Source organism: Bos indicus x Bos taurus, chromosome 20 (genome assembly GCF_003369695.1).
Source record: "Bos indicus x Bos taurus breed Angus x Brahman F1 hybrid chromosome 20, Bos_hybrid_MaternalHap_v2.0, whole genome shotgun sequence".
Taxonomy (NCBI): Eukaryota; Metazoa; Chordata; class Mammalia; order Artiodactyla; family Bovidae; genus Bos; species Bos indicus x Bos taurus.
In genome coordinates, this window is record NC_040095.1 from 58,983,272 (window position 1) to 59,008,918 (window position 25,647).

At 41.0% G+C, this 25,647-nt stretch overlaps 1 protein-coding gene across 2 annotated transcripts in view; it reads left to right on the plus strand.

The window, feature by feature from the left end:
• The window catches only part of DNAH5 (dynein axonemal heavy chain 5), a 324,445-nt gene that overhangs the window by 97,650 nt on the left and 201,148 nt on the right, over nucleotides 1-25,647 (plus strand). For both annotated transcript variants that reach the window (XM_027520119.1, XM_027520118.1), the window contains exons 16-24: nucleotides 2,532-2,703; nucleotides 5,348-5,493; nucleotides 12,086-12,251; nucleotides 13,158-13,397; nucleotides 14,979-15,169; nucleotides 15,258-15,345; nucleotides 17,826-17,959; nucleotides 22,546-22,747; nucleotides 23,842-24,077. In XM_027520119.1, the coding sequence (XP_027375920.1) occupies nucleotides 2,532-2,703; nucleotides 5,348-5,493; nucleotides 12,086-12,251; nucleotides 13,158-13,397; nucleotides 14,979-15,169; nucleotides 15,258-15,345; nucleotides 17,826-17,959; nucleotides 22,546-22,747; nucleotides 23,842-24,077 (1,575 nt within the window). The remainder of the gene's footprint in view (nucleotides 1-2,531; nucleotides 2,704-5,347; nucleotides 5,494-12,085; nucleotides 12,252-13,157; nucleotides 13,398-14,978; nucleotides 15,170-15,257; nucleotides 15,346-17,825; nucleotides 17,960-22,545; nucleotides 22,748-23,841; nucleotides 24,078-25,647) is intronic.

A 25,647-nucleotide genomic window follows, 5' to 3' on the forward strand; every position in this document is an offset into this window, starting at 1 on the left:
TCAAAGGACAAGTCCAATAAAGCCACATATTTGCATAATGCTTACATTTAAATCATTTTCATATTCATTATTCCATTCGATATTTTCCACAGGCAATTGGTAATTGGTACAGAGTACCATTATATTATTATTTTAGAGGTGACAGGACTGTGCCTTAGAGAACTTAAATGACTTAGCCAAGGTCTCATAGCTGGCAAGTGGCCGAAGTAGGACCAGAACCCAAGCTTGTACTCTAGTGTTTTCCCACTCTTTCATGTTATGTTAAAAAGTTAATATTAGCAACACGCAGACATTCCTCAGATGTAAGCTCATCAAATACTAGTCAACATGTTGGAATTCCCTTTTATATTTTTCTTGGGTGTTAGAGAATAGCTAAGTCAATCTTCATATTTGTACAGAAATAGTTATTTTTGCTATATATAAAATAAGCAACAATGACCTACTGTATAGCACAGGAAGTATACTCAATATCTTATAATAACCTATAATGGGAAAGAACCTGAAAAGTTTTCTGGTGGCTCAGATGGTAAAGAATCTGCCTGCAGTGCAGGAGAACCAGGTTTGATCCCTGGGTCAGGAAGACCCCCTGGAGAAGGAAATGGCAACCCACTCTAGTATTCTTGCCCGGAGAATCCCCATGGACAGAGGAGCCTGGCAGGCTGCAGACCATGGGGTCACAAAGAGTCAGGCACGACTGAGCGACTAGCACCTTTGCATGTGTCTCATAGCATCACCTCTGCTGTCCTCTGCTGGGCTCCATAAGCCCACACAGAGCGAAGGAGAGAGAACATAGACCCTACCCTATGAATGGAGGAGGGTCAAAGAATGTTTTATTTGATTAAAAAGTTTATGTATTTATCTTTCAAATAATATTTTAGAATCACCACAGCTGTAAATGACAATTCCAAGTGAATTATCATCTGATGGGTAATTTTTACTGTGTCTTGAGTTTGAAAGAGTTAAAAGTTCCCACTCAACCTGAGTAGTTGGTAAAAGCAGATCAATTAGCATGTTCGGAGACCATCTCAGGTGTTGCTGAGTTATTGTGCTGAATATTTAACAGTTTGTAGGCTTCTACAGAAGCCTGAGAAGCTGAAGTAGCTGAGAGTTTGTCTTTACCTATTAGAAGGCAGTTCAGACTAGAAAGAGATGAATCATCATAGACTAATGGTTAGGAATACAGATTCTGAAGCCAGTCGGGATTTGAAGCACTATCTTTGGGCAAATTACTTTACCCTTCTAAGCTTCAGTTTTTCATTTTTAAAATGGATGAATAATACCTCCTGGGGTTAAAAGATTAAGGTGGGAAGTGGAAGGGCTACTGGAGGCTGATTTAAGACCTGCCTTGCAGGTAGAATAAGTGATGAACTCCAAAAGAAAGGTAAGCAGTAGATAAATGGTTCAGAAAATGTGTTAAGTAGCTGCTAATAGAATCATCAAATGTAGATTTTTCATGGAAATTGAAAAGATATTACAGAAATTGTGGAAAAGTATTAAACGAAGAAAGGATAATGTTGTCCACTGGGAAATGCTGAATTTAAAATTCACAAAGACTGTTGGGCTTTTTACTTCCTTCTTGCAGTTTTCTCAGAATCATTAATATTAATTGTGACTGTCAGAGAGAAGAGGTATTGTGTACAGTGTTTTCCAAACTTACCCATCCAGGGACCATTTGTCTTACAGAATCCCTTGTGGCTAGCATTTCAGCATAAGCATTTTGGGAAACATTGATGTAATCACAAAGTAATACTAACATGCATATTATAGATGAGCTTAACAATTGTATTTAAGAAGTGAATTAAGATTGTTTTCTTATAATTAATTATAATTAATATTAACATAACCATAAAAGGTAGGCTGGAAGTACTATTGTGTACATGCATGCTAAATCCCTTCGGTCATGTCCAGCTCATTGTGACCCCATGGACTGCAGCACACCAGGCTCCCCTGTCTTTCACTGTCTCTTAGAGTCTGCTCAAATTCACGTCCATTGAGTCAGTGATGCTGTCCAACCATCTCATCCTCTGCCACCTTCTTCTCCTTTTCCTAGCATTAATATTTCCAAGCATCAGGGTCTTTTCCAATGAGTCTGCTCTTTGCATCAGGTGGCCAAAGGATTGGTGCTTGACTATTCAGGATTGATTTCCAGAAGGATTGACTCACTGGATCTCCTTGCAGTCCTAGCGACTCTCATGAGTGTTCTCTAGCACCACAATTCGAAAGCATCAATTTCTCTGCTCCCAGTCTTCTTTCTGGTTCAACTCTTACATCTGCATACAGGGCTGGATAGTGGGTGAAAATCTCTAACTTTTCAGTTCTTTCCCTCTCCTCCTTAGGTGTTCTTTATTGGATAAGGAGTTTGTATCCATGGAGAAATTTCATCTCTGTTCTACTCTGGTTTTGTTTTGGCTGCTTTTTGGAGCCCTATAGCTGGACTCTAAATAAAAGTAATTGTTTTGGATAAAAATGAGCTCTTAACAGATATTCAAAGTGAGATATTATTTGATAACTTCACCCCTGTTTCACTGCAGATGATGCTGGCTGAATATCAGAGGGTGAAGTCAAAAATGCCTGCCATCATAGAGCAACTGATGGTCCCTCATTTGGCGAAAGTGGATGAAGCTCTCCAGCCTGGCCTGGCTGCACTGACCTGGACATCACTGAACATTGAGATGTACTTGAAAAATGCTTTTGCAAAGATAAGTAAGTCTGTTTAAATGATTATTATTTTTCAGTTCTAAAGACTGAGTTTTTGAGTTCTACTGTTTAATTTCTTATAGATATTATGATATACACAATAAAATGAGAATTGTGTTCTTAAGTTGTTCCCTAAGGAATTTGGAGAAGACTCTTGAGAGTCCCTTGGACTGCAAGGAGATTCAACCAGTCCATTCTAAAGGAAATCAGTCCTGAATATTCATTGGAAGGACTGATGCTGAAGCTGAAACTCCAATACTTTGGCTACCTGATACAAAGAACTGACTCATTTGAAAAGACCCTGATGCTGGGAAAGATTGAAGGCAGGAGGAGAAGGGATGAGATGAGGATGAGATGAGACAGAGATGAGTCAGAGGATGAGATGGTTGGATGGCATCACTGACTCAATAGACATGAGTTTGAGTAAACTCTGGGAGTTGGCGATAGACAGGGAGGCCTGGCGTGCTGCAGTACCCAGGGTCACAAAGATTCAGATGTGACTGAGCGACTGAACTGAACTGAAGGAATTTTACCAAATATATGAAATCATTAATTTCCTGGAAACCATATGTGTGTGTGTTATGCTTAGTTGCTCAGTTGTGTCCAACTCTTTGCAACCCTATGGACTGTAACCTGCCAGGCTCCTCTGTCCGTGGGGATTCTCCAGGCAAGAATACTGGGGTGGGTTGCTATGCCCTCCTTCAGGGGATCTTCCCAACCCAGGGATCGAACCCAAGTCTCCTGCATTGCAGACAGATTCTTTACCAGCTGAGCTACCAGGGAAGCCCTGGAAACCATATATATTTGCTATTTAGTTTTATCCCCAGAGATTAACTACATTTTAAAATTATGCTTATTGTTGGGCATTAGACTTTAAAGGAACTTTAGAATCATTCAGCTCTTTGTACTAACAGGTTAGTGTATTTTGAGATGCTGATTTAAAAGATGTGATTTGGACAGAGCAGACTGCTGAACAGCAGGATATATGGGAAAAGTTTAAGCAAACAGTTTTGTTCCTAAAGAGGGATATACTACACTTTAAAATATACTTAAGGTGGTATATTCCATAAATTACAATTTCCCGAATGTGTACAAGTATGTTGCAAAGAAGGAGCCTAGTCTCAGAGAATTCTGGGAAATCCACGTTAAACAAAGTCAGGCAGGTTTCTTTTCTGGAGGACTTTTCAGAGCCCTTGATGTGCCAGTATTTAGTAGGTCTCCAAATGTGGGCTTCTATAAGTTGCATTTCCCAGAGTTCCTTGGCTGCCTTCTAGGAAAGCATGTTAATGCCCGATGGAGGCATTGTTTTAGAAAGACTAGAAACGGTCATTCTCCTCTTCCATGCGGTGTCCTCACCCCTTCACGGCTCAGTTCTCCATGTTTTTGATAGCCCAGAATATGTCCCATTCCCAAGAAGCCCACTTGGACTCTTCTACGGCAAGACTACTTCCTCTTGTGACCTCCTGTTATTTTACACTGAGACAAAAGGCTTTGCATTTCTGTTTCTTCTAAGGGTTCCATCTTTCCCCCAGACTGACTGCAGAGGGCTTAAAAAATTAGGCTCTTTCTTATGCTTTTGTATTACTTTGAGTTGGGTTTGTGCTAGATACCTATACGCATATGTATTCATAATTGCGATAGTCTTATACAGTCAATCCCTTTCCATTTACTTCCATAACCCCTTATCCACCCTTTGCTCCCATCACCTCTTTTCTGGATCACCCTTTTCTGAGCCTCCCTTCTACATACCCGTTCTGATAGCTCTTTATGTTCTCCCTCCCGTCTCCCTCCCTCCCTTCCTCTCTCTGTGGCTGATTCAGTAACACCTCGTCTATTTATAGCCCAGATTTTCAAGAGCTTGTCTTATTAGTAGGTTTCCACGGTACCTTCCAAATGCCTTAGAATGCAGAAGGGTCCAGCTGTTTACTAGGTGCAATATACTCAAGAATATTTGATAGGTACTGGGTTAGGTGGAGCAGAGAAGTGAGGGGCTTATGGTTGAACCCTCCTACCCTCTTTGCTTTGCTTCATAGCTTTGGGGACTAGGTTCAAAGACAACCTGTGAAGGGATCTTTGGGTATGAATGAGGCTCATTACAGTTTGAAGGTTGAATAATATAAAATGTGTGATCAGACAACCATAGCAGTATAGGAGTGGAGAAGGTCCTTTGAGATGGAGGGGTGCCCAGGGGTCAGTGCCACCATAGGAGGAAGGGGCCACATGAATATGTGCAGATTCACAGCAAGCCTCCTGGGGGAGATGTGTTCAAGCTGAATCTGCAAGTTGAGTCAGAGTTAGGCAGGCTGAGAAAGCTGGGAAGCTGGTTAAAGAAAGAACAGTGTGAGAACCAAGTGTGAAATAGCTCTACACATGCGTTCTAAGTCACTTCTTGGAATCTTTGGGACTCCATGGACCAGGCTTCTCTGTTTATGGGATTCTCCAGGCAAGAATACTGGAGTGGGTTGCCATGCCCTTCTTCAGTGGATCTTCCCGACCTGGGGATTGAACCTGGGTTTCATGTCTCCTGCAAAAGCTCTGTGGAGCAATTTTAATCCTGAATTTACTACTGAAATACAATCACTTTTTTTAAAAAAGAAAAACAACAAAAAAATGCTTAATTTCTTTTATCCACTCTTATTTTTCTCCAAAGGGGACCTGGAGTTGCTGCTCGACAGGGTCAATGATTTGATCGAGTTCCGCATTGACGCCATCCTGGAAGAAATGAGCAGCACTCCTCTTTGTCAGCTCCCTGGGGAGGAGCCACTTACCTGCGAAGAGTTTCTCCAGATGACAAAGGTTATTAGAAGATTGATGCTTTTATTTAAACTTTATTTTGTGATTCATTTTTCTATAAAGGGCATTTTGGGAAACATCAATTGCATTTTTTTTTTTTTCTCTTCCCATGACTGGTCTGTGATGGATGTTCTTTAAACGAGGAGCCTTCCGACAATAATTTGAAAATGAAGAGGAATGTACCCGAGGGGTCAGGTAGACATGAAGAACAAATCATTTCTTTTCGGATCAGTAAGAGAGAAATTGCCACGGAATACATTTCTCATTTTCCCACAGTTTTGAAGTGTAAGCCACTCGGTCGTGTCCTATTCTTTGTGACCCATGTACCGTAGTCAGCCAGGCTCCTCTGTCCATGGGATTCTCCAGGCAAGAATGTAGGAGTGGGTTGCCATTTCCTTCTCCAGGGGATCTTCCCAACTCAGGGATCGAACCCAAGTCTCCCACATTGCAAGGAGATTCTTTACTCTCTGAGCCACCAAGGAAGCCCATAGAGCTATTTTGTTGAAGAGCTTCCAGTTCTAGTTCTAGCTTCTAGCTAGGGTTCATTAATAAAATAGTTGTTTGAAACAGCTTCTGCATAGAATTTCCTCTTTAGACATTTCTGTAGAGCAGCATTTCCCAAACTGGTGTTCTGTGGTACATGGTTCTGGATCCATTGCTGGGGAACCTGGAAAAGACTAGGTCCGAGTTCAGTTGGCCTGGGGTCAAGACTGCTCTCCTTTCCCCTCCAGGTTCTGTTCACATTAATGTTTTAGAATAAAGACCTTCAGATGGTCTCCTGGGAAAGGGTCTAGTTAACTCTCTTTAATCCATTATTTCTCAAACATTTGCAAAGGGGACACTTTCTTCCCTGTGCCATAATTAGGATCCTGGGAACAGTGTTCCATGAAGTGCCCCTTTGGGAAAGTCACTTTAGCATCATTTACAACATTTCCAATGGGCATCCTGATTATAAAAACTCATCGGTGGTGACTTTAATATGGTATGTCAGGAGTCCAGAAGACCATCCCCACTGGAAGGACTCATGGAACTCAATCTAGTAGCAATAAAGGCTAAGACTTATTATAGTGATATAATAAGGATACACAGGCTTCTCAGATGGCTCAGTGGTAAACTATCTTCCCACAGTGCAGGAGATGCGGGTTCAGTCCCTGGCTTGGGAAGATCCCCTGGAGAAGGAAGTGGCAACCCACTCCAGTATTCTTGCCTGGGAAATTCCATGGACAGAGAAACCTGGTGGGCTACAGTCCATGGGGTCACAAAGAGTCAGATACGACTGAGCAACAGAGTGCGCACACAGTAAGGATACAGTCGGACCATAAGGGAAAAGACAGGCAGAGTTTGGAGGAATGCACGCATGGGCTTCCTTATTCTTTCTCCCTCAGCCACAAAGAGCTCACTGTCTCTCCCTGCCCTCCCCCCTCCCACCCCACCATCACCCACTGACCCCCAGCAAAAGAAATGCAGTCAAGAGTGTGCAATATTTCTGCCCAGGAAAGCCCGTTAAGAGACTTCATGCCCAAGGTATTGACTGGGTCTCATCACAGAGGTGGGCTTCCCTTGTGGTTCAGCTGGTAAAGAATCTGCCTGCAATGCGGGAGACCTGGGTTCAGTCTCTGGGTTGGGAAGATCCCCTGGAGAAAGGAATGGCTATCCACTCCAGTATAGTGGCCTGGAGAATTCCATGGACTGTATAGTCCATGGGGTTGCAAAGAGATGGACATGACTGAGCGACTTTCCCTTTCCCTTTTCATCACACAGGTGCTCTCTGCCTAGCATGCACCAAAATTCCAGACACCCAGATGGAAAGCTGGTTGGCAAGATAAACCACACTGTTTGCCCAGAGAGTCTGAGCACAGAGAGGCACTCTCTGTAGCCTGTAGGAACCTTCCTAAAATCCAAGCTCCCAGACACCAGCCAGAGATCCACCTCATTAGCAGGAGAACAATCTCAGGCCTGCCATGTTAACCTTTTTCTGCATATATAGTCATCTTCAGTTTATATTAAATTTGTATATAGTCAAAATTAAATGTTCACAATTTAGAAATTTCTCCATCATCCTTCTCTTAGACTCACTGTCTGTGTACAGACCCTAAATTGTACCTCTTCTCTTTTGCTCATTTGCTGTACTCCCACTCTGAGAAATTATTGGGCTCCATGGTTTTTAATATTACCCCACTGTACAATTGCACTCATCTCACATGCTAGTAAAGTAATGCTCAAAATTCTCCAAGCCAGGCTTCAGCAATACGTGAACTATGAACTTCCAGATGTTCAAGCTGGTTTTAGAAAAGTCAGAGGAACCAGAGATCTAATTGCCAACATCTACTGGATCATTGAAAAAGCAAGATAATTCCAAAAAACACATCTATTCCTGCTTTATTGACTATGCCAAAGCCTTTGAGTCTGTGGATCACAATAAACTGTGGAAAATTCTGAAAGAGATGGGAATAGCAGACCACCTGACCTGCCTCTTGAGAAATCTGTATGAAGGTCAGGAAGCAACAGTTAGAACTGGACATGGAACAACAGACTGGTTCCAAATAGGAAAAGGAGTACGTCAAGGCTGTATAATGTCACCCTAATTATTTAACTTCTGTGCAGAGTACATCATGAGAAACGCTGGGCTGGAGGAAGCACAAGTGGAATCAAGATTGCCGGGAGAAATATCAATAACCTCAGATATACAGATGACAGCACCCTTATGGCAGAAAGTGAAGAAGAACTAAAAAGCCTCTTGATGAAAGTGAAAGAGGAGAGTGAAAAAGTTGGCTTAAAACTCAACATTCAGAAAACTAAGATCATGGCATCGGGTCCCATCACTTCATGGGAAATAGATGGGGAAACAGTGATGGATACAGTGGCTAACTTTATTTTTCTGGGCTCCAAAATCACTGTGGATAATGATTGCAGCCATGAAATTAAAGGACACTTGCTCCTCTGAAGGAAAGTTATGACCAACCCAGATAGCATATTAAAAAGCAGAGACATTACTTTGCCAACAAAAGTCCATCTAGTCAAGGCTATGGTTTTTCTAGTGGTCATGTATAGATGTGAGAGTTGGACTATAAAGAAAGCTGAGCACTGAAGAATTGATGCTTTTGAATGGTGTTGGAGAAGACTCTTGAGAGCCCCTTGGATTGCAAGGAGATCCAACCAGCCCATCCTAAAGGAGATCAGTCCTGGGTCTTCATTGAAAGGACTGATGTTGAAGCTCAAAGTCCAATACTTTGGCCACCTGATACAAAGAGCTGACTCATTTGAAAAGACTCTGATGCTGGGAAAGATGGAGGGCAGGAGGAGAAGGGGTCAACAGAGGATGAGACGGTTGGATGGCATCACTGACTCAATGGACATGGATTTGGGTGAACTCCGGGAGTTGGTGATGGACAGGGAGGCCTGGCGTGCTGTGGTTCATGGGGTTGCAAAGAGTTGGACACGACTGAGCGAATGAACTGACTGACTGACTGGTTCTTAGGATTACTTTATAAAAGTGCAAAATTTTAAAACAATTAAATTTAAAAGCAAATTTTAAAAGTGAGAGTGTTAGTCGCTCAGTCATGTCTGACTCTTTGCAACTCCATGGACTGTAGCCTGCTAGGTTCCTCTGTCCATGGGGATTCTCCAGGCAAGAATACTGGAGTGGGTTGCCATTCCCTTCTCCAGGGGATCTTTCTGACCCACGGATCAAACTTGGAACTCCCACATTGCTGTGCTGTGCTTAAATGTTCAGTCATGTCTGACTCTTTACAACTCCATGGACTGTAGCCTGCTAGGTTCCTCTGTCCATGGGGATTCTCCAGGCAAGAATATTGGAGTGAGTTGCCATGCCCTCCTCCAAGGAATCTTCCCAACCCAGGGATTGCACCCAGGTCTCCTACATTGCAAGCAGATTCTTTACTGTTTGAGCCACCAGGGAAGTCCCAAGAATATTGGAGTAGGTAGCCATTCCATCCTAAAATATTTTAAAAAATGGGAAAAGTAGCATTTTAACCTATTTCACTGCCATTGTGATAATTTGGTATATTGCCTATTTACATTTGTGATCCTTACTGTAAAGACTGCAGATTTGTAATGGTGTTTTTCTTTTCTCCGACTTACTTTTTATTCAGAAAATATTTCTCATGTTGCTCCAAGGCCACCATTTTAAGGATGCCTTCAGAATATTCTATTGAGTTGATGTGTCCTAATTTACTTGCTTTGTTATTGTTGGATAGTTAGATGATTTCTAGTTTTGCTGTTTTACCAAGAGTACAATGAATATATTTATATGTTTCATGCTTTTTATTCCCCTTTAGGAGTATTTCCTCCTCCAAAAAAAATGTGTCTTCATTTAATAGCTGTTAATATTTGTAGCCAAATTGCTTTTGAAACTGATGATATCAACTTAAAATGCCATAAGCAATGTAGTAGTACCAATTTCACTGTCTTCCAACAAACACTGCTTTATTATAATTACTGTAAATTATAATAAAATTTTTCCTAGAATAAGGTACAGAGTAGAGCAATGCATTTATTATAATAAAATACAACAATAAATGTATCGCAAGTAATTATAAATTATTAATTTTACCTTAAGTGGCAAAATCATAGAGCCTAATTTTAATTTGCATTTTGATTACCAAAGTGAATGATTACCAATATAAAAGAATGCTTTCTCTTGAATTCATTTACTTTTTATAATTCATTTTTTCCTTCAAGAATTTTTTTATGGAGCTTCTGTGTGAAACACTGCTTGGGAATAAAACAGTGAACAAAACAAGTGAAATCTCTGCGATCGTAATGCTCGCTTTCAAGTGGAGGATATAGAAAAACAAGCAAACAAAAAGAGCCAGTGAGCAAACAACATGCCAAGTTCAGTGGAGAAAAGTTAAGAGGATAGTGGAGAAAAGGAGTACCTGAAAGGGAGTAGTGGTTTTATGTCGATGGTCAGGGATGACCTCTGGAATTACATCTGAGCATAGGAAGTGAGGGAGAAAGCCATGTGACTATGCCTGGGGAAAAGCTTTCCAGGCAGCGGGAATGGGAAGTGCAAAGGTCCTGATGCTTATTCTTATGGTAGAAAGGCACTGAGTTGAAGTCCGTTGATTATGTTCATATGCTGGGGTGGGGGAGATCAAGAAGAGAAGGAAAAAGGGAATGGTTGGTAAGTGTAGTCCCGGGGAAGCAGGCGAGTGTGGCTTAGAACTTTAGATTTTTTTTTTTTTAAAGCAGCTACTTGTGTTGTTTAATTTTTAAGATTTTATTTAATTTACTTATTATTTATTTTTGACTGCTCTGGGTCTTCATGTGGTGCATGGACGTCTCATTGCAGTGGCTTTTCTTGTTGCCTCACATGGGCTCTAGGTGCCCGGGCTTCAGTAGTAGTGGCACATGGGCTTAGTTGCTCTGTGCCAAGTGGGGTCTTCCTGGACCAGGGATCGAACCTGTGTCCCCTGCATTGGCAAGTAGATTCTTGACCACTCAACCACCAGGAAAGTCCCTCGTATTCTTAACTAGAAGGATAAGCATTATATTCCTGAAAAAGGAGGAAAGAGAGTTGACGATGGATGCTGGTTAGTCTTCTGGATGAGGGCATGGGGTCAGGGCCAGGTCATGGGGAGGATGGTGCAAGGATTTGAGGGGACAAGGATTTGGGAACACAGTTGTCTGGGGCCTGGCAGGGAATGTGGCTGGAGTCACATAGAGTGATTCCTGGGTAGCATTAGGAGCTGGACTGAGTTTGGAGGCCATGAATTCCTAGCGCCAAGCCCCTGCCTTGCCATGACCTGTGTGTGCAAGTAGAGACTGTACATTATCTGATCATTTGGGTTGGACTTCTCCTGCTTAGGGCCCTGGAAGGCTGAGGGGTTGATGGAGTAAAGGCTGTTGGCAAAAGAATGATTGATGTGAGACACCATCCTTAGGGGAGGGTGTGCAGATTCAGAGGGTTTATTAAGGGTGAATGTCGTGGCTGATGAGGAGGTAAATGAACCCTGAGGCTAATGGAGTGGAGGGTCCATGAGGACATTAGAGTGTCTCAAGGTGAACCATGGTGGGTTGAAGCTGGAGACCATGACCCACTCACAGTCTGTTGCTTCATGGGTTTGTTTTTTCAACTAGGTGGTAAATCACTGACTATATCATCTCCTTGTCTGTCTATTTGTCTTGATTAAAGTGCCCCAGTATATTCATTTGTATTTATTACACTCTTGAGAAATGTATAATCTAGTTGGAGGGGAGGGGAATACTTAAAGTTAGTTAGGGGTTGATGATGGATTGTTGGCAAAGGTGAAGAGGGAAGGGAGCCTGACTAGAGCAGATTTATATGAAATAGAAGCTTCGTGGGAGGAGAGGCTCTTCATGGCTTTTGGACTTATTTCCTCCACTGCTGGAGAAATTAGAGTGATTGTGGTCCATCTATTCACCAGTTGGTTCTCTCATCTTTAACACAGCCCTTTACAGGATGCCTGGCCTGGGTTAGCGTGAGAAGTATGGCCATTGTTGGAGGCCAAAATCTCATCTGGAGGCTGGACCTGTCGCGTTGCTACCAATACTGATGTGCTATCAATAGCTACATAAACAAATATGACATGATGCTATTTTTTTTTGATAGGACCTTTGTGTAAATGGTGCTCAGATACTACACTTTAAAAGCTCTTTAGTGGAGGAAGCAGTTAATGAGCTAATTAATATGTTGCTGGATGTGGAAGTTCCATCTAAGGAAGAAAGAGAGAAAGTATTCAATGTGAATAGTGATGATTGGAAAAATGAAAGTTCAGGTAAGAGAAGCGGGTAATGGAAGGGTCTTGTTTTTCTAGGACATGCCTGAAAACCAAAATTTAATATTCTACTTTGCAGTGAATTTCACACTCTAATAAGACCCTCTCAATTTTATAAGGACATTAATAAATCTGAAATTAGGATTTGGGGCACACTTGAATGATGGCATATCATTAATTTCCATTACTTTTTGTTCAGCTCTACAAACGTGTACTTCACACTGGTCCTTGTTAGCTCTGTTTGCATTTAGGTGTAAGTGTGTGTTTTTTCGCTTTATCAGTAAAGTAGGATGGATTATGGGTTGGAATTCCCACTGGAGTATGTCTACACCAGAGCAAGTGGTTTATGGAACAGATGAAGACAGCGAGAGGCAGAGAAGGGACGCTGTTCCCCATGGGTTTGTGGTTGTTGGTGAAAGAGAGACCCCAGAGAGCCAGCACCTAGGACCCCAGCCCTGTCTTGTTTTTGCATAGCTCCTACCTCTCCTCCTATTCCCACGCATCAAGGATGAGAGGTTGCATCAGTCCACCTTGTTCCCCCAATGTCCTCTTCCTATCCTTCGATGGCCTCATTTCATAAGAAGTATGACATTTGAGTGTTATTAAACTTGCATGTATGTGCGTATGTGTGGGCTCAGTCCTATCTAACTCTTTGCGACCTCATGGGCTGTAGCCCACCAGGCTCCTCTGTCCATAGGATTCTCCAGGCAGGAATACTGGAGTGGGTTACTGTTTCCTCCTCCAGGGGATCTTCCTGACCCAGGGATCAATCGATTATGTGTTTTGTGTTTCCTGCGTTGGCAGGCTGGTTCTTTACCACTGCACCAATTTATCTTAATTTTCTTCTTTAACTGCAATAGGTGCCCCCTACCCCCATCTCTTTCAATTTCTCTCATTTTGTAACAGCAAAAAGAGAAGAAGAAAATTCTGATGCCTTGACTTCTTCCCTTAATGCCGGGGCAGGCCTCCTGCCTTTGATGACAATCTCAAGAAAGAAGAAAGAGATCGAGGTGTTAGAGGAAGGAGCCCGAGAGTTGCTCTGTCACTTCAATCACCAAAACACGGATGCTCTTCTGAAAGTTACAAGGAACACACTGGAGGCCGTCCGCAGGCGTGTTCAATTCTGCAACGTGACGAGCTTCTGGGGTAACGAGCCCACAGCGTTTGCCTCTTGGTTTGCCAAGCCTGGCTTCTGGTTGTGTGTGCATGTGTGTGTGTTCCTGTTAAATTTAAATAATCCAAACACTCACCATTTCTTCAGTGCCTCCTTGTACATTTATATAATATAAACTTGGATTATCCCAGCCGTTCAATGAAGTAGACACTAGCATTTCTCTCATTTAAGACTGATAAGACTGCAGTCCAGGAAAGTTAAGGAATTGACTTAAGGCCACTTAGCTTTTGTTAATAACATAATAATCAACATCACATTTAATCTTTTTGTAATAAGATGAAAACATGTGAAATGAATTGTTTTAACTAGTAAAAGAAGAAATATTTTAAAAAGAAGCTATATAGAAACATACTTTCATTGTTAAATCATTAGATTATTAGCCAGTCTTATAAAGATTTTATTAATGTCATAACCTCCAAAGCAGAAAATTATTATTATTTTTTTTTGCTATTTCATGTCAATTTAGTACTTTCCAGCTCGTTTCTCCATTCTTAAAACAATCATCTCTCTTCAGCACCATTCAGAAATTGGTTTCCCAGATGGGCCACAAAAATCATTCAAATCTAGAGACATTCTGAAGCTAAACTTTAAATTGAAAACATATAAAAACAAAGTAACAATAATTAATTAAAACTGAAAAAATAATAGAATAATAAACCTTTTTATTTATTTTGAACATGGGCACCTAAGGGAAAGCAGTTAGTTAACTCTAATAGTTAATTAAAAGTGGATGAAAAGAAGTGGAAACATTGAAAGAACTTTTGATTGGCAACTTGGTTTATTATGTTTTATTTCACTTCAAAATGGAGGATAGTCCTTTTCTTTGACATGGGGCTAATGTTTGAACTTATCAACTGTTGATATGTTGGATATTGTCTCCTGTCTTCCTAACTTTATATATTACAGGTATTTCCAGTTGTATAGAGTTGCACACATACATATCCATACTATATACCCATAACTATGCCTATATCCAACTTTAAAAGTCCCTTGGATATAAATGGTGAATTACACTTTATTTTGTCCCTGCTCTTTAACCGCTCCCAATGTGATATACTCTGATGTATATCAGCGTGATGATAGTGATGGTAGAAAGACACGTATTTTATCTGAAATTCCAAGCTGGCGTTTGTTCTGATAGTCTTGTGTTTTACCCCTTACTTACTTATTCTATATTTAATTTGCTGGCATCCTATTATTCAGACACTCTCGTCTTCAATATTTTAGGTAAGAGTTCCTATAATTATGTAATCTGCCGACTCCATGCAGCCAATTTTCGTTATGGAACATGTACCCATAGATTGTAATCAGCAGAAGATGGCTTGGGTTCTACTGAACTGCTGTGTTCCACGGAGCAAAACTAGATCCTCTATTAGTTTTTATTCATTCACTCATACGTTCAGCAAACTCATATTGTCTGATAATATACCTATTATGTATTTATCTAGGTGCTTTTGTTTTTCTGGTTAAAAATGAGATTTTATCTTTTTCATTAAAAAAAGAATCTTTTTAAATGAAAAAGATGAAAGCTTCCCTGTTCTGTGTTAACTCAGACAGTAACAGTGCCTCTAAAGTGAAGCAGAACGGTCTGCCCATTTTCCGGGCAAGCATCACTCTGGCCATCCCCAACATCAGCATGGCCCCAGCCCTCGAAGACATACAGCAGACGCTGAACAAAGCCGTGGAGTTCATCGTCACTGTCAGCAAGGGGGTCAGACAGTGGAGCGACGAGCCGGTGTCCAAGGTAGGTTTGGCATGAGGAAACCGTTACGTGTGGAAGCTGCTCCTTTTACAGGTGATAGGGGACTGAAAGGTGTCCTTTTCCGTTGCAGAAAAAGATGCAGGAAAGAAAACTGACTGCCCTGCAGCACAATGAAGACAGTGATTCTGATATTGAAATGGGAGAAAATGAACCTCAAGGTAAATGTTCTTTTAGTTCTTTCTGAAACTAGTCATTCTAAATCAAAACCTGTTGAGCTAAAAGGTATTTCCATCCCCCAACCCCTGTGCAATCAGATTGTAATATTAGTCTATGAGTCAATTTCATGTTTGTAAAATACAGATTCATGTATTTTATATCACCATGATAGTGTAGTTTATTATTATTTTTTAAAGATTTACTTATTTATTTATGGCTGTACTGGGTCTTGGAGAAGGTGATGGCACCCCACTCCAGTACTCTTGCCTGGAAAATCCCATGGATGGAGGAGCCTGGTAGGCTGCAGTCCATGGGGTTGCTAAGAGTCGGACACGACTGAGCGACTTCACTTTCATTTTTCACTTTCATGCATTGGAGAAGGAAATGGCAACCCACTCCAGTGTTCTTGCCTGGAGAATCCCAGGGACGGGGGAGCCTGGTGGGCTGCCGTCTATAGGGTTGCACAGAGTCGGACACGACTGAAGCGACTTAGCAGCAGCAGTACTGGGTCTTCGTTGCTGTGCCTGGGTTTTCTCTGGTTGAGTGAGCGGGGGCTTCTCACGGCAATGACTTCTCTTGTTGGGGAGCACGGGCTCTAGGCCTGCAGGCTTTAATAATTGTGGCATGTGGCTCAGTCGTTGCAGTTCTCGGGCTCTAGGGCACAGACTCAGTAGTGGTGGTGCATGGGCTTAGTTGTCCCATGGCATGTGGGCTCTTCCTGGACCAGGGATCGAACCTGTGTCCCCTGCACTGGCAGGCACATTCTTTACCACTGAGCCACCAGGGAAGCCCCTAAATAGTGTGTTTTAAATGTATATATCAAAGACATGCTGGGAGACAAGAAGGATTTTAGTCTCACAGTTTAAAGAAAAGCTTGTCATTATCACAATGAATGTTTCCTGATTTAAGAGATCTTTTGTATTTTGACACATTGTGTGTCCTGTTTCGCTTACATAATGTGATTTTTGCTGTATATCTCATGGTTTTCATTTATGCTATTGTTGTTGTTCAGTTGCTAAATTGTGTCCGACTCTTTGTGACCCCACGGACTGCAGCAGCCAGGCTTCCCCGTCCTTCACTGTTTCCCGGAGTTTGCTCAAACTCACGTCCATTGAGTCAGCGATGCTCTCCAACCATCTCACCCTCTGTCGTCTGCTTCTCCTCCTGCCCTCAATGTTTCCCAGCATCAGGATCTTTTCCATTGAGTCGGGTCTTCACATCAGGTGGTCAAAGTATTGGAGCTTCAGCTTTATCATCAGTCCTTCTAATGAATATTCAGGGTTGTTTTCCTTTAGGACTGACTGGTTTGATCTTGCAGTCCCACAAGAGTCTTCTCCAGCACCACAATTCAAAAGCATCAATTCTTTGATGCTCAGCATTCTTTATGGTCCCACTCTCACATCTGTACATAACTATTGGAAAAACCATAGCTTTGACTATATGAACCTTTGTCAGCAAAGTGATGTCTCTGCTTTTTAATGTGCTATCTAGCTTTGTCATACCTTTTCTTCAAAGGAGGAAGCATCTTTTAATTTCATGGCTGCAGTCACTGTCTGCAGTGATTTTGGACCTCAAGAAAGTAAAATCTGTTACTATTTCCACGTTTCCCTCTTCTATTTGCCATGATGTAATGGGACTGGATGCCATGATCTCAGTTTTTGAATGTTGAGTTTTAAGTCACCTTTTTCATTCTCCCCTTTCACCCTCATCAAGAGGCTCTTTAGATCCTCTTTGCTTTCTGCCATTAGGATGGTGTCATCCCCATATCTGAGGTAATATGAGGGAGTATATCACATTCAAGTTGCTAATGATAGATGATAAATTTAGTCTTTATTTATTCAAACTTCTTCTAAGCAGCTGAGCAAACAGCAGACCTTGTGTGATTTTCAATTAGTGCTCATATCCCTTGAGATGATAAATAGACTAACCACCAGGAAGGCACTGAAACAAGTCCCTCTTTAAAATAATCTGTAACCAAAGAGGATAAAGGCAGAGTGCGCAGGCTCAGAGGTTGCAGTGCATGGGCTTAGTTGCTGTAAGGCATGTGGGATCTTACTTCCCCAAGCAGAGATTGAACCTGCATCCCTTGCACTGCAAGGTGGGTTCTTAACCGCTGGACCACAGAGAAGTCCCCTCTATTGCTTTTCTAAAGAAGATTTTCAGAAGTCCTTACTTTACTTACAGTGTTAGTCACTCAGTCGTGTCTGACTCGTTGTGACCCCATGAACTGTAGCCCGCCAGGCTCCTCTGTCCATGAGATTTCCCAGGCAAGAATCCTGGAGTGGGCGGCCATGTCCTTCTTCAGGGGATCTCCCCAACCCAGGGGTCGAACCTGGGTCTCCTGCATTGGCAGACAGATTCTTTGCTGTCTGAGCCACCAGGGAAGCCCTCTTACTGTTACAGAAACTCACTCATCTTTTTAAAAGCACGTTTCTATACTTTTGATATAAATATTTCTCTCTTTTTTTTTTCTTCCCTTTAGATACCCTTGAGATAGCATCTGTGAACTTACCCATTCCCGTGCAAACCAGGAACTATTATAAGAATGTTTCTGACAACAAAGAGATTGTAAAATTAGTCTCTGTGCTTAGCACAATCATCAACTCCACCAAAAAGGTATGCCAAGAGGATTTGCAGCCAGGCTATTTTGCTTTACAGCACAAACCTGTGTGAAGTCCAGCATTAAAGCTTGCCCTTCATGTAGCCTGGGTCCCACCCTCTGTGACTTCAGTGAGCAACTTATGGAAACTTGTAGGTGCTCAGCCAATGTTTAACTCAAGATTTTTCATTCCAGATTGCAAGGTGAAAGAGAACTATCTTTTCTGTTTTTTTTTTTTTTTTTAATATTGTCTCCTGTTTAATGCCTTAAACTACTTATGTACTTATATACCACTAGTACAAATAAGTCTGTTAAAAAATTTGATACTTCTCAAAGCCCAAGTCAGACTTCACTTTCAAAGAGTCAGTGATGCTGGAACTGGCTTGTATCATTTGAAATAGAGTAAGGTTTACACTCTAATTTTCTATTTGTGTATATCAGATGAATGTTTATGTATATTATAATGTGGAAAAAAGATAATACTGAATATTGAAAATATTATCAGCACAAACTTGCCCTGGACATGGATATAAATTCAGGTTAATTTTTTTTCTTCCAACCTCTTCTTGTCTCAACTTTCCCTTTTCTGTTCAGGCAAATCTGTTTTCGTGGTCAAAAAGACTCAAAATTCTAACATCAATTTCTCCTTAAAAGAAAATATTCACATTGCCACTAAGACCTGCTGACTCTTTAAAAACGTTTCTCAGTGTTGAGGAAACAGCTGTCACTCAGCAAATGTGTCTTTTCTATTACTCAGTTTTGATAGAATGAACTTCTTTTGTTTGAAAGTGTTTTGAAAAGCTGCCTTTGCTGTAACCATGTGAGGAAATATTAAGTTTAATTTTAATGTATTCCTGAGGGAACTGGAAGCTTTTGCATTTCTGATCTTTCTATTTTCCTTTCTTAATATCGTGAAGGTCCTGTATTTAAGTTTGCCCTAGGGACTGCGTTCACATAATTCAATTTAACAAATATTTGTCTAGTGCTTAGTTTATCAAGCTCTATACTAAATGTAAAGGTAAGTAGAGTATTTTATGATGATAATAAGCATTGAAGGATCCTTTCAAATCCTCAGTAATCATAGAAAACACAATAAAATAGACAATAATAAAGTTCATTACTTTCTCTGAATGTAAGCAGCCAGCATTATGAAAATCTAAGAGTAAGGCCTAGTAGTTGAAATTAATATCCTGCTGGCACCAAAATATTTATGTGTGTGTCATTTTTGTTACATTTGCCTTTCTATTATATGAAGGAAATGTATGGATGTTAGTCTTTCTTAAAATAATAGAAAAAGTTGGGACTTAGAATAATTTGAAGGACTTTATCCAGATTGATAGGATGGCCAAATTGTTTGTGGAAGTATATATGACCAAGTATATACTTGGTCACAGTCCATAGCCATCAACCCTTCTGGATTTTGTGTGACTGACCTTTCCTCAACCACAGAAAATCCTCTGATCTCAGCCCCTTCCCTCTTACAGGAGCTAACTGAATCAGAATGTAAACTTGACCTACATTCAGCTCATCCAAAGGTTGGCCATCAACTTATAATACTGCCTGGCTTGAAAAGATGAGCTGGACTGAATAATCAAAATAACCGTGGCAATTAAAATAACTTAAATAAATCAACCCTACAAATGTAGTTCATGTAATTTTCCTTTAGATTCTAGGTTACCTCTGCTTTCAAAAGTCCCAATTTAATCAAGTTAGACACTTTCAGATAAAATAATGAGAGTCTAAAACTTATTTAGGTAGAGTATCTTCTTAATAATATAAACTCTTGGATGTTGAAAGATCTGGATTCTGGAATTTCTATCCATATTCAGGGGTCCTTGATGATCTGTAATTCATTCTCCAAACCATCATCCATTTGTGAGAATGTCCACATGCTGTTGCAATGCATTCTGGGTGTGTATGTCAGCATCTCATCTCACGCCAGGGGATTGGTTGTGGTTGGGACACACAGCAGCAGGCTTACCTTTCTGCATTTTAATGAGTGGGAAGTCTCAACACTCATTAAGCCTGAGGTTCTGAGTGACACATTAGCTTCATGTTGGGCATGGCGGTAAAGCTATCCTTGGTTTGGTACAACTTGGTGAAGTTTACTTAATTGGACCATTTAGAATGAAGTTGGAAATGCTCTTTTCTTTCAAATAATGGCATTTTCACTCTCAGCTTAAAGTTTTTTTTTCTCATTTAGATGTAACTCTGAAATTATAATATTAGCCAGTAGAAAAAGTTGATTGCCAAGAGCTGTAAACATTAGAATGAGGAGACAAATCTTAATTGTTTGGAGATGATATAATTATCTACCAAGTAAATCCAAAAGTGCTAATCTGAAAAGAAAATATGGCTTAGTTAAGAGTTAAGTTAGTAGTAAGTTGAAAGATAGGCATTTCTGCTGAAATACAGTAAATATGTTCCTAAAAAGCTTGATTTGCAACATCGCACATTTAATAAAATAGGGATTATGAGAAAAATAGGGTTGGGAAGAACATACAAAACGTAGGAAATTCTGTAACCAGGGTAGTTAACAAAAAACTGTAACAATCATAGTAAGATACTTAGCCATTTAATGACATCGTAATGAGTATGAAACTTTACTATCAAAGATGAAAGAAACTTGGGAGAAGGTGATGTAAAAAACAGTTAAAAATGCTGAGTTATGGAAACAAAGGTAAAATATGCAAAAATCAGGTCTAACTGTGCCAAGAACATTCTCAAAACAAAGTGGAGACCAAATTAACCCCAAAGAAAGAAGGGGCAGAAAGCATTGTGCCTCTCTGTGGGTTGCTGCTTTAGTGAATACAAAGCAAAGTACTGGGAAAAATAACTCTTGAAAATGTGAGCCTCCTGTTATATTGACATCATTTCCTATTTGCCAATTGTGAGACAGCCAATGCATCTTATAGAAGCAAACTTTGTAGCAAACAGGACCATTCATTAAAAAACCAACTGAAAAACAGTTTATATGCCATTCATATAGTTATAAGAATAGTGGGAAAAGGTCATTTTTATGATAAAAACATCATTGGAGAATACCTAGGAGCATACATGATGAGAAGTTTGTAGGGTCTTTATGAAGATTTCTCTAAAACTTAACAAGGAAGTTAGAAAGGAAAGATGAGAAGATATACAGAAATATTTAACACTGTATGGATGTCAGTCCTTATCTAATATATTTATGCGTTTTGTGTGATTCCATGCAGTCTTTCAATGGAGTTGGATGCTGGATGTATCTGTTTGTGTCTCTATATCTAATCTCCATACTCTGAACTTAGGGAACAAGTCAATGGGTTTTCTTTGAGATTTCCAGTGGATTTCACCCATGAGAGTCTTGGAGGAGCTCTGAGCAGTGGAAGAAAGTGACCTCAGAGTATATTTTTACCCCTGTAGCATCACCCTCTCCTTGGTATGGTTTTGAGCTGTGGTTTTTGACCTGAGGTCCAGCTCCAATCAACTGGGCCCTGTCCAAAAGAGATTTCATGGACTCAACTCGCTGCCCTACCCTCCCAGAAACTGTTCCCCTTCCTTTTTGGCTAGGATGGTAGTTCTATTGTTACCAGTCCTGGGTTACTTGTTCATTGTTGTATCCGGGTCCATTTCTATGGCATCTTCAACTAGTCACAGGGTTCACTAATTAAGCATGTTAATTAATTGATGGGAACCCCTAGCAATTGGCAAATATATGCAGAGTACGTCATGAGAAACACTGGGCTGGAAGAAGCACAAGCTGGAATCAAGATTGCCGGGAGAAATATCAATAACCTCAGATATGCAGATGACACCACTCTTATGGCAGGAAGTGAAGAGGAACTAAAAAGCTTCTTGATGAAAGTGAAAGAGGAGAATGAAAAAGTTGGCTTAAAGCTCAACATTCAGAAAACTAAGATCATGGTATCTGGTCCCATCATTTCATGGGAAATAGATGGGGAAACAGTGTTAGACTTTATTTTTTAGGGCTCCAAAATCACTGCAGATGGTGATTGCAGCCATGAAATTAAAAGACACTTACTCCTTGGAAGGAAAATTATGACCAACCTAGATAGCATATTCAAAACCAGAGACATTACTTTGCCAACAAAGGTCTGTCTAGTCAAGGCTATGGTTTTTCCAGTAGTCATATATGGATGTGAGAGTTGGACTGTAAAGAAAGCTGAGCACCGAAGAATTGATGCTTTTGAACTGTGGTGTTGGAGAAGACTCCTGAGAGTCCCATGGACTGCAAGGAGATCCAGCCAGTCCATTCTGAAGGAGACCAGTCCTGGGTGCTCTTTGGAAGGAATGATGCTAAAGCTGAAACTCCAATACTTTGGCCACCTCATGCGAAGAGTTGACTCATTGGAAAAGACTCTGATGCTGGGAGGGATTGGGGGCAGGAGGAGAAGGGGACGACAGAAGATGAGATGGCTGGATGGCATCACTGACTCGATGGGCGTGAGTCTGTGTGAACTCCGGGAGTTGGTGATGGACAGGGAGGCCTGGTGTGCTGCAATTCATGGGGTTGCAAAGAGTTGGACATGACTGAGCGACTGAACTGAACTGATTGTGATGTTTTTTATTCTTCCTTTTCTCCACAAATCTGTCATTTATATTCTAGGAAGTTATTACATCCATGGAGTGCTTCAAACGCTATGATCACATTTGGCAAAAGGAGAAAGAAGAAACTATTATGACGTTTATTATAAAAAACCCCTCACTTTCTGAATTTGAATCCCAGATTCTCTACTTCCAAAAACTAGAGCAAGAAATTAATGCTAAGCCTGAGTATATCTGTGTGGGTGCCATTGCCCTGTATACAGGTTGGTTCATGTCATGAAAATTCAACAGTATTTTCTGTCTCTTTACCTAGATTAGCATTCCAGAGAGTTCTAGCTTTCTTAAAGATTGACTTTCCTTTTATGGGCCTCGAGCTGCAAGACCAATTTGTAGATTTTGTTTTTAATCTCTTCTGCATAATTATTTGGAGAAGGCAATGGCACTCCACTCCAGTACTCTTGCCTGGAAAATCCCATGGATGGAGGAGCCTGGTAGGCTCCAGTCCATGGGGTCGCTTAGAGTCGTGCATGACTGAGTGACTTCACTTTCACTTTTCACTTTCATGCATTGGAGAAGGAAATGGCAACCCACTCCAGTATTCTTGCCTGGAGAATCCCAGGGACAGAGGAGCCTAGTGGGCCGCTGTCTATGGGGTCGCACAGAGTTGGACACGACTGAAGCAACTTAGCAGCAGCAGCAGCATAATTATTTATTCTGGACTGTTTTGGGACACTTTGATGCTAAACGTTGAAAATAAAGGCTAATTAAGAGAAGGGAGGAGCTCTCATATTTGGAATTAAAATGTACTGTTTTTATTTTTTTTATTTTATTTTTTAAAAATGTACTGTTTTTAATAAATAACAATAGCAAACATTTGAGGCTTACCTCCAACGGTTTTCTTAGGTACTTTTTTTGGGGCATTTTGAAATGTGTTTTCAATTATTGCAAAACAGGCTTTATACAATCAATGAATATACAATAATGTGTTATTGTTTAGTTGCTAAGTCATGTTCAACTCTTTTTTGACCCCATGGATCGTAGCCTACCAGGCTCCTCAGTCCATTGGATTTCCCAGGCAAGAATACCTAGTGGGTTGCCATTTCCTTCTCCAGGGTATCATCCCGACTAAGGGATTGAACCCGCATCTACTGCATTAGCAGGTGGATTCTTTATGACTGAACAGCCAGGGAAGCCCTAATATAATAATTAGGAAAGACTAATTTTTTTTCAAGTTTGGTTTTTCATGTGTTAAAGGGCTCTTGGCTGCAAAATATTTACTATTGGTGAACAGTTGCATTGGGTCTCCTCATTCTTGTTCATGGTTTTCAAACTGAACATGGACATTTGGGTTTTACAGCTGATCTGAAGTTCACCTTGACTGCTGAGACGAAGGCCTGGATGGTTGTCATCGGCCGTCACTGTAACCAAAAATACAGAAGTGAAATGGAAAACATTTTTACACTTGTTGAAGAATTCAATAAGAAACTGAATCGCCCCATTAAAGACTTAGATGATATTCGAATTGCCATGGCAGCACTGAAGGAAATTAGGGAGCAGCAAATCGCCATTGACTTTCAAGTGGGACCCGTCGAGGTAACTGATAATCACTTATTTATGTGTCAGTAGGAATATCTCCAGATGTATTAGAGGAAGTATTGACCAGGTCTTGACTGGAGTTACAAATGGATGCTAAACCCATGAACAATGATTCCAGTAATGATGATATCTGACCTTATAGAGTGCCTCATATGGGTTAGATCTCATCCTTTGCTTGGCATCTGAGGTCCCTAAGAGCAGAGCCTGAGATGAGGGTTTCTGCATGAGTGATTTATTGGCAAATGCTCATGAGAGAAGCAGAGTGAAAGAAACGGGGAAGGACCAGGTTGGGTGTGGAAGGAAGCCATGTGGGGGTGTGATCTTAGCTGTAGACTATCAGCCTGACCCCGGAGGCTGTTCTGGAGCATGAAGTGTACCACTCAGTTGACCCCACTTTGAGGCAAGGGGGACTGTCTTTATTCCCCCAAACAGTTGATCATTGACCATAATCTCCCCATGAGGAGGCTCCTATCAGTTCAGTTCAGTCACTCAGTCATGTTTGACCCTTTGCGACCCCATGAATCGCAGCATGCCAGGCCTCCCTGTCTATCACCAACTCCCGGAGTTCACTCAGACTCACATCCATCGAGTCAGTGATGCCATCCAGCCATCTCATCCTCTGTCGTCCCCTTCTCCTCCTGTCCCCAATCCTTCCCAGCATCAGAGTCTTTTCCAATGAGTCAACTCTTCGCATGAGGTGGCCAAAGTACTGGAGTTTCAGCTTCAGCATCAGTCCTTCCAGTGAACACCCAGGACTGATCTCCTTTAGGATGGACTGTTGGATCTCCTTGCAGTCCAAGGGACTCTCAAGAGTCTTCTCCAACACCACAGTTCAAAAGCATCAACTCTTTGGTGCTCAGCCTTCTTCACAGTCCAACTTTCACATCCATACATGACTACTGGAAAAACCATAGCCTTGACTAGATGGATCTTTGTTGGCAAAGTAATGTCTCTGCTTTTGAATATGCTATCTAGGTTGGACATAACTTTCCTTCCAAGGAGTAGCGTCTTTTAATTTCATGGCTGCAGTCACCATCTGCAGTGATTTTGGAGCCCCAAAAAATAAAGTCTGACAATGTTTCCATTGTTTCCCCATCTATTTCCCATGAAATGATGGGACCAGATACCATGATCTTAGTTTTCTGAATGTTGAGCTTTAAGCCAACTTTTTCACTCTCCACTCTCACTTTCATCAAGAGGCTTTTTAGTTCCTCTTCAGTTTCTGCCATAAGAGTGGTGTCATCTGCATATCCGAGGTTATTGATATTTCTCCCAGCAATCTTGATTCCAGCTTGTGTTTCTTCCAGCCCAGCGTTTCTCATAATGTACTCTGCATAGAAGTTAAATAAGCAGGGTGACAATATACAGCCTTGACGTACTCCTTTTCCTATTTGGAACCAGTCTGTTGTTCCATGTCCAATTCTAACTGTTGCTTCCTGACCTGCATACAGATTTCTCAAGAGGCAGGTCAGGTGGTCTGGTATTCCCATCTCTTTCAGAATTTTCCACAGTTTATTGTGATCCACACAGTCAAAAGCTTTGGCATAGTCAATGAAGCAGAAATAGA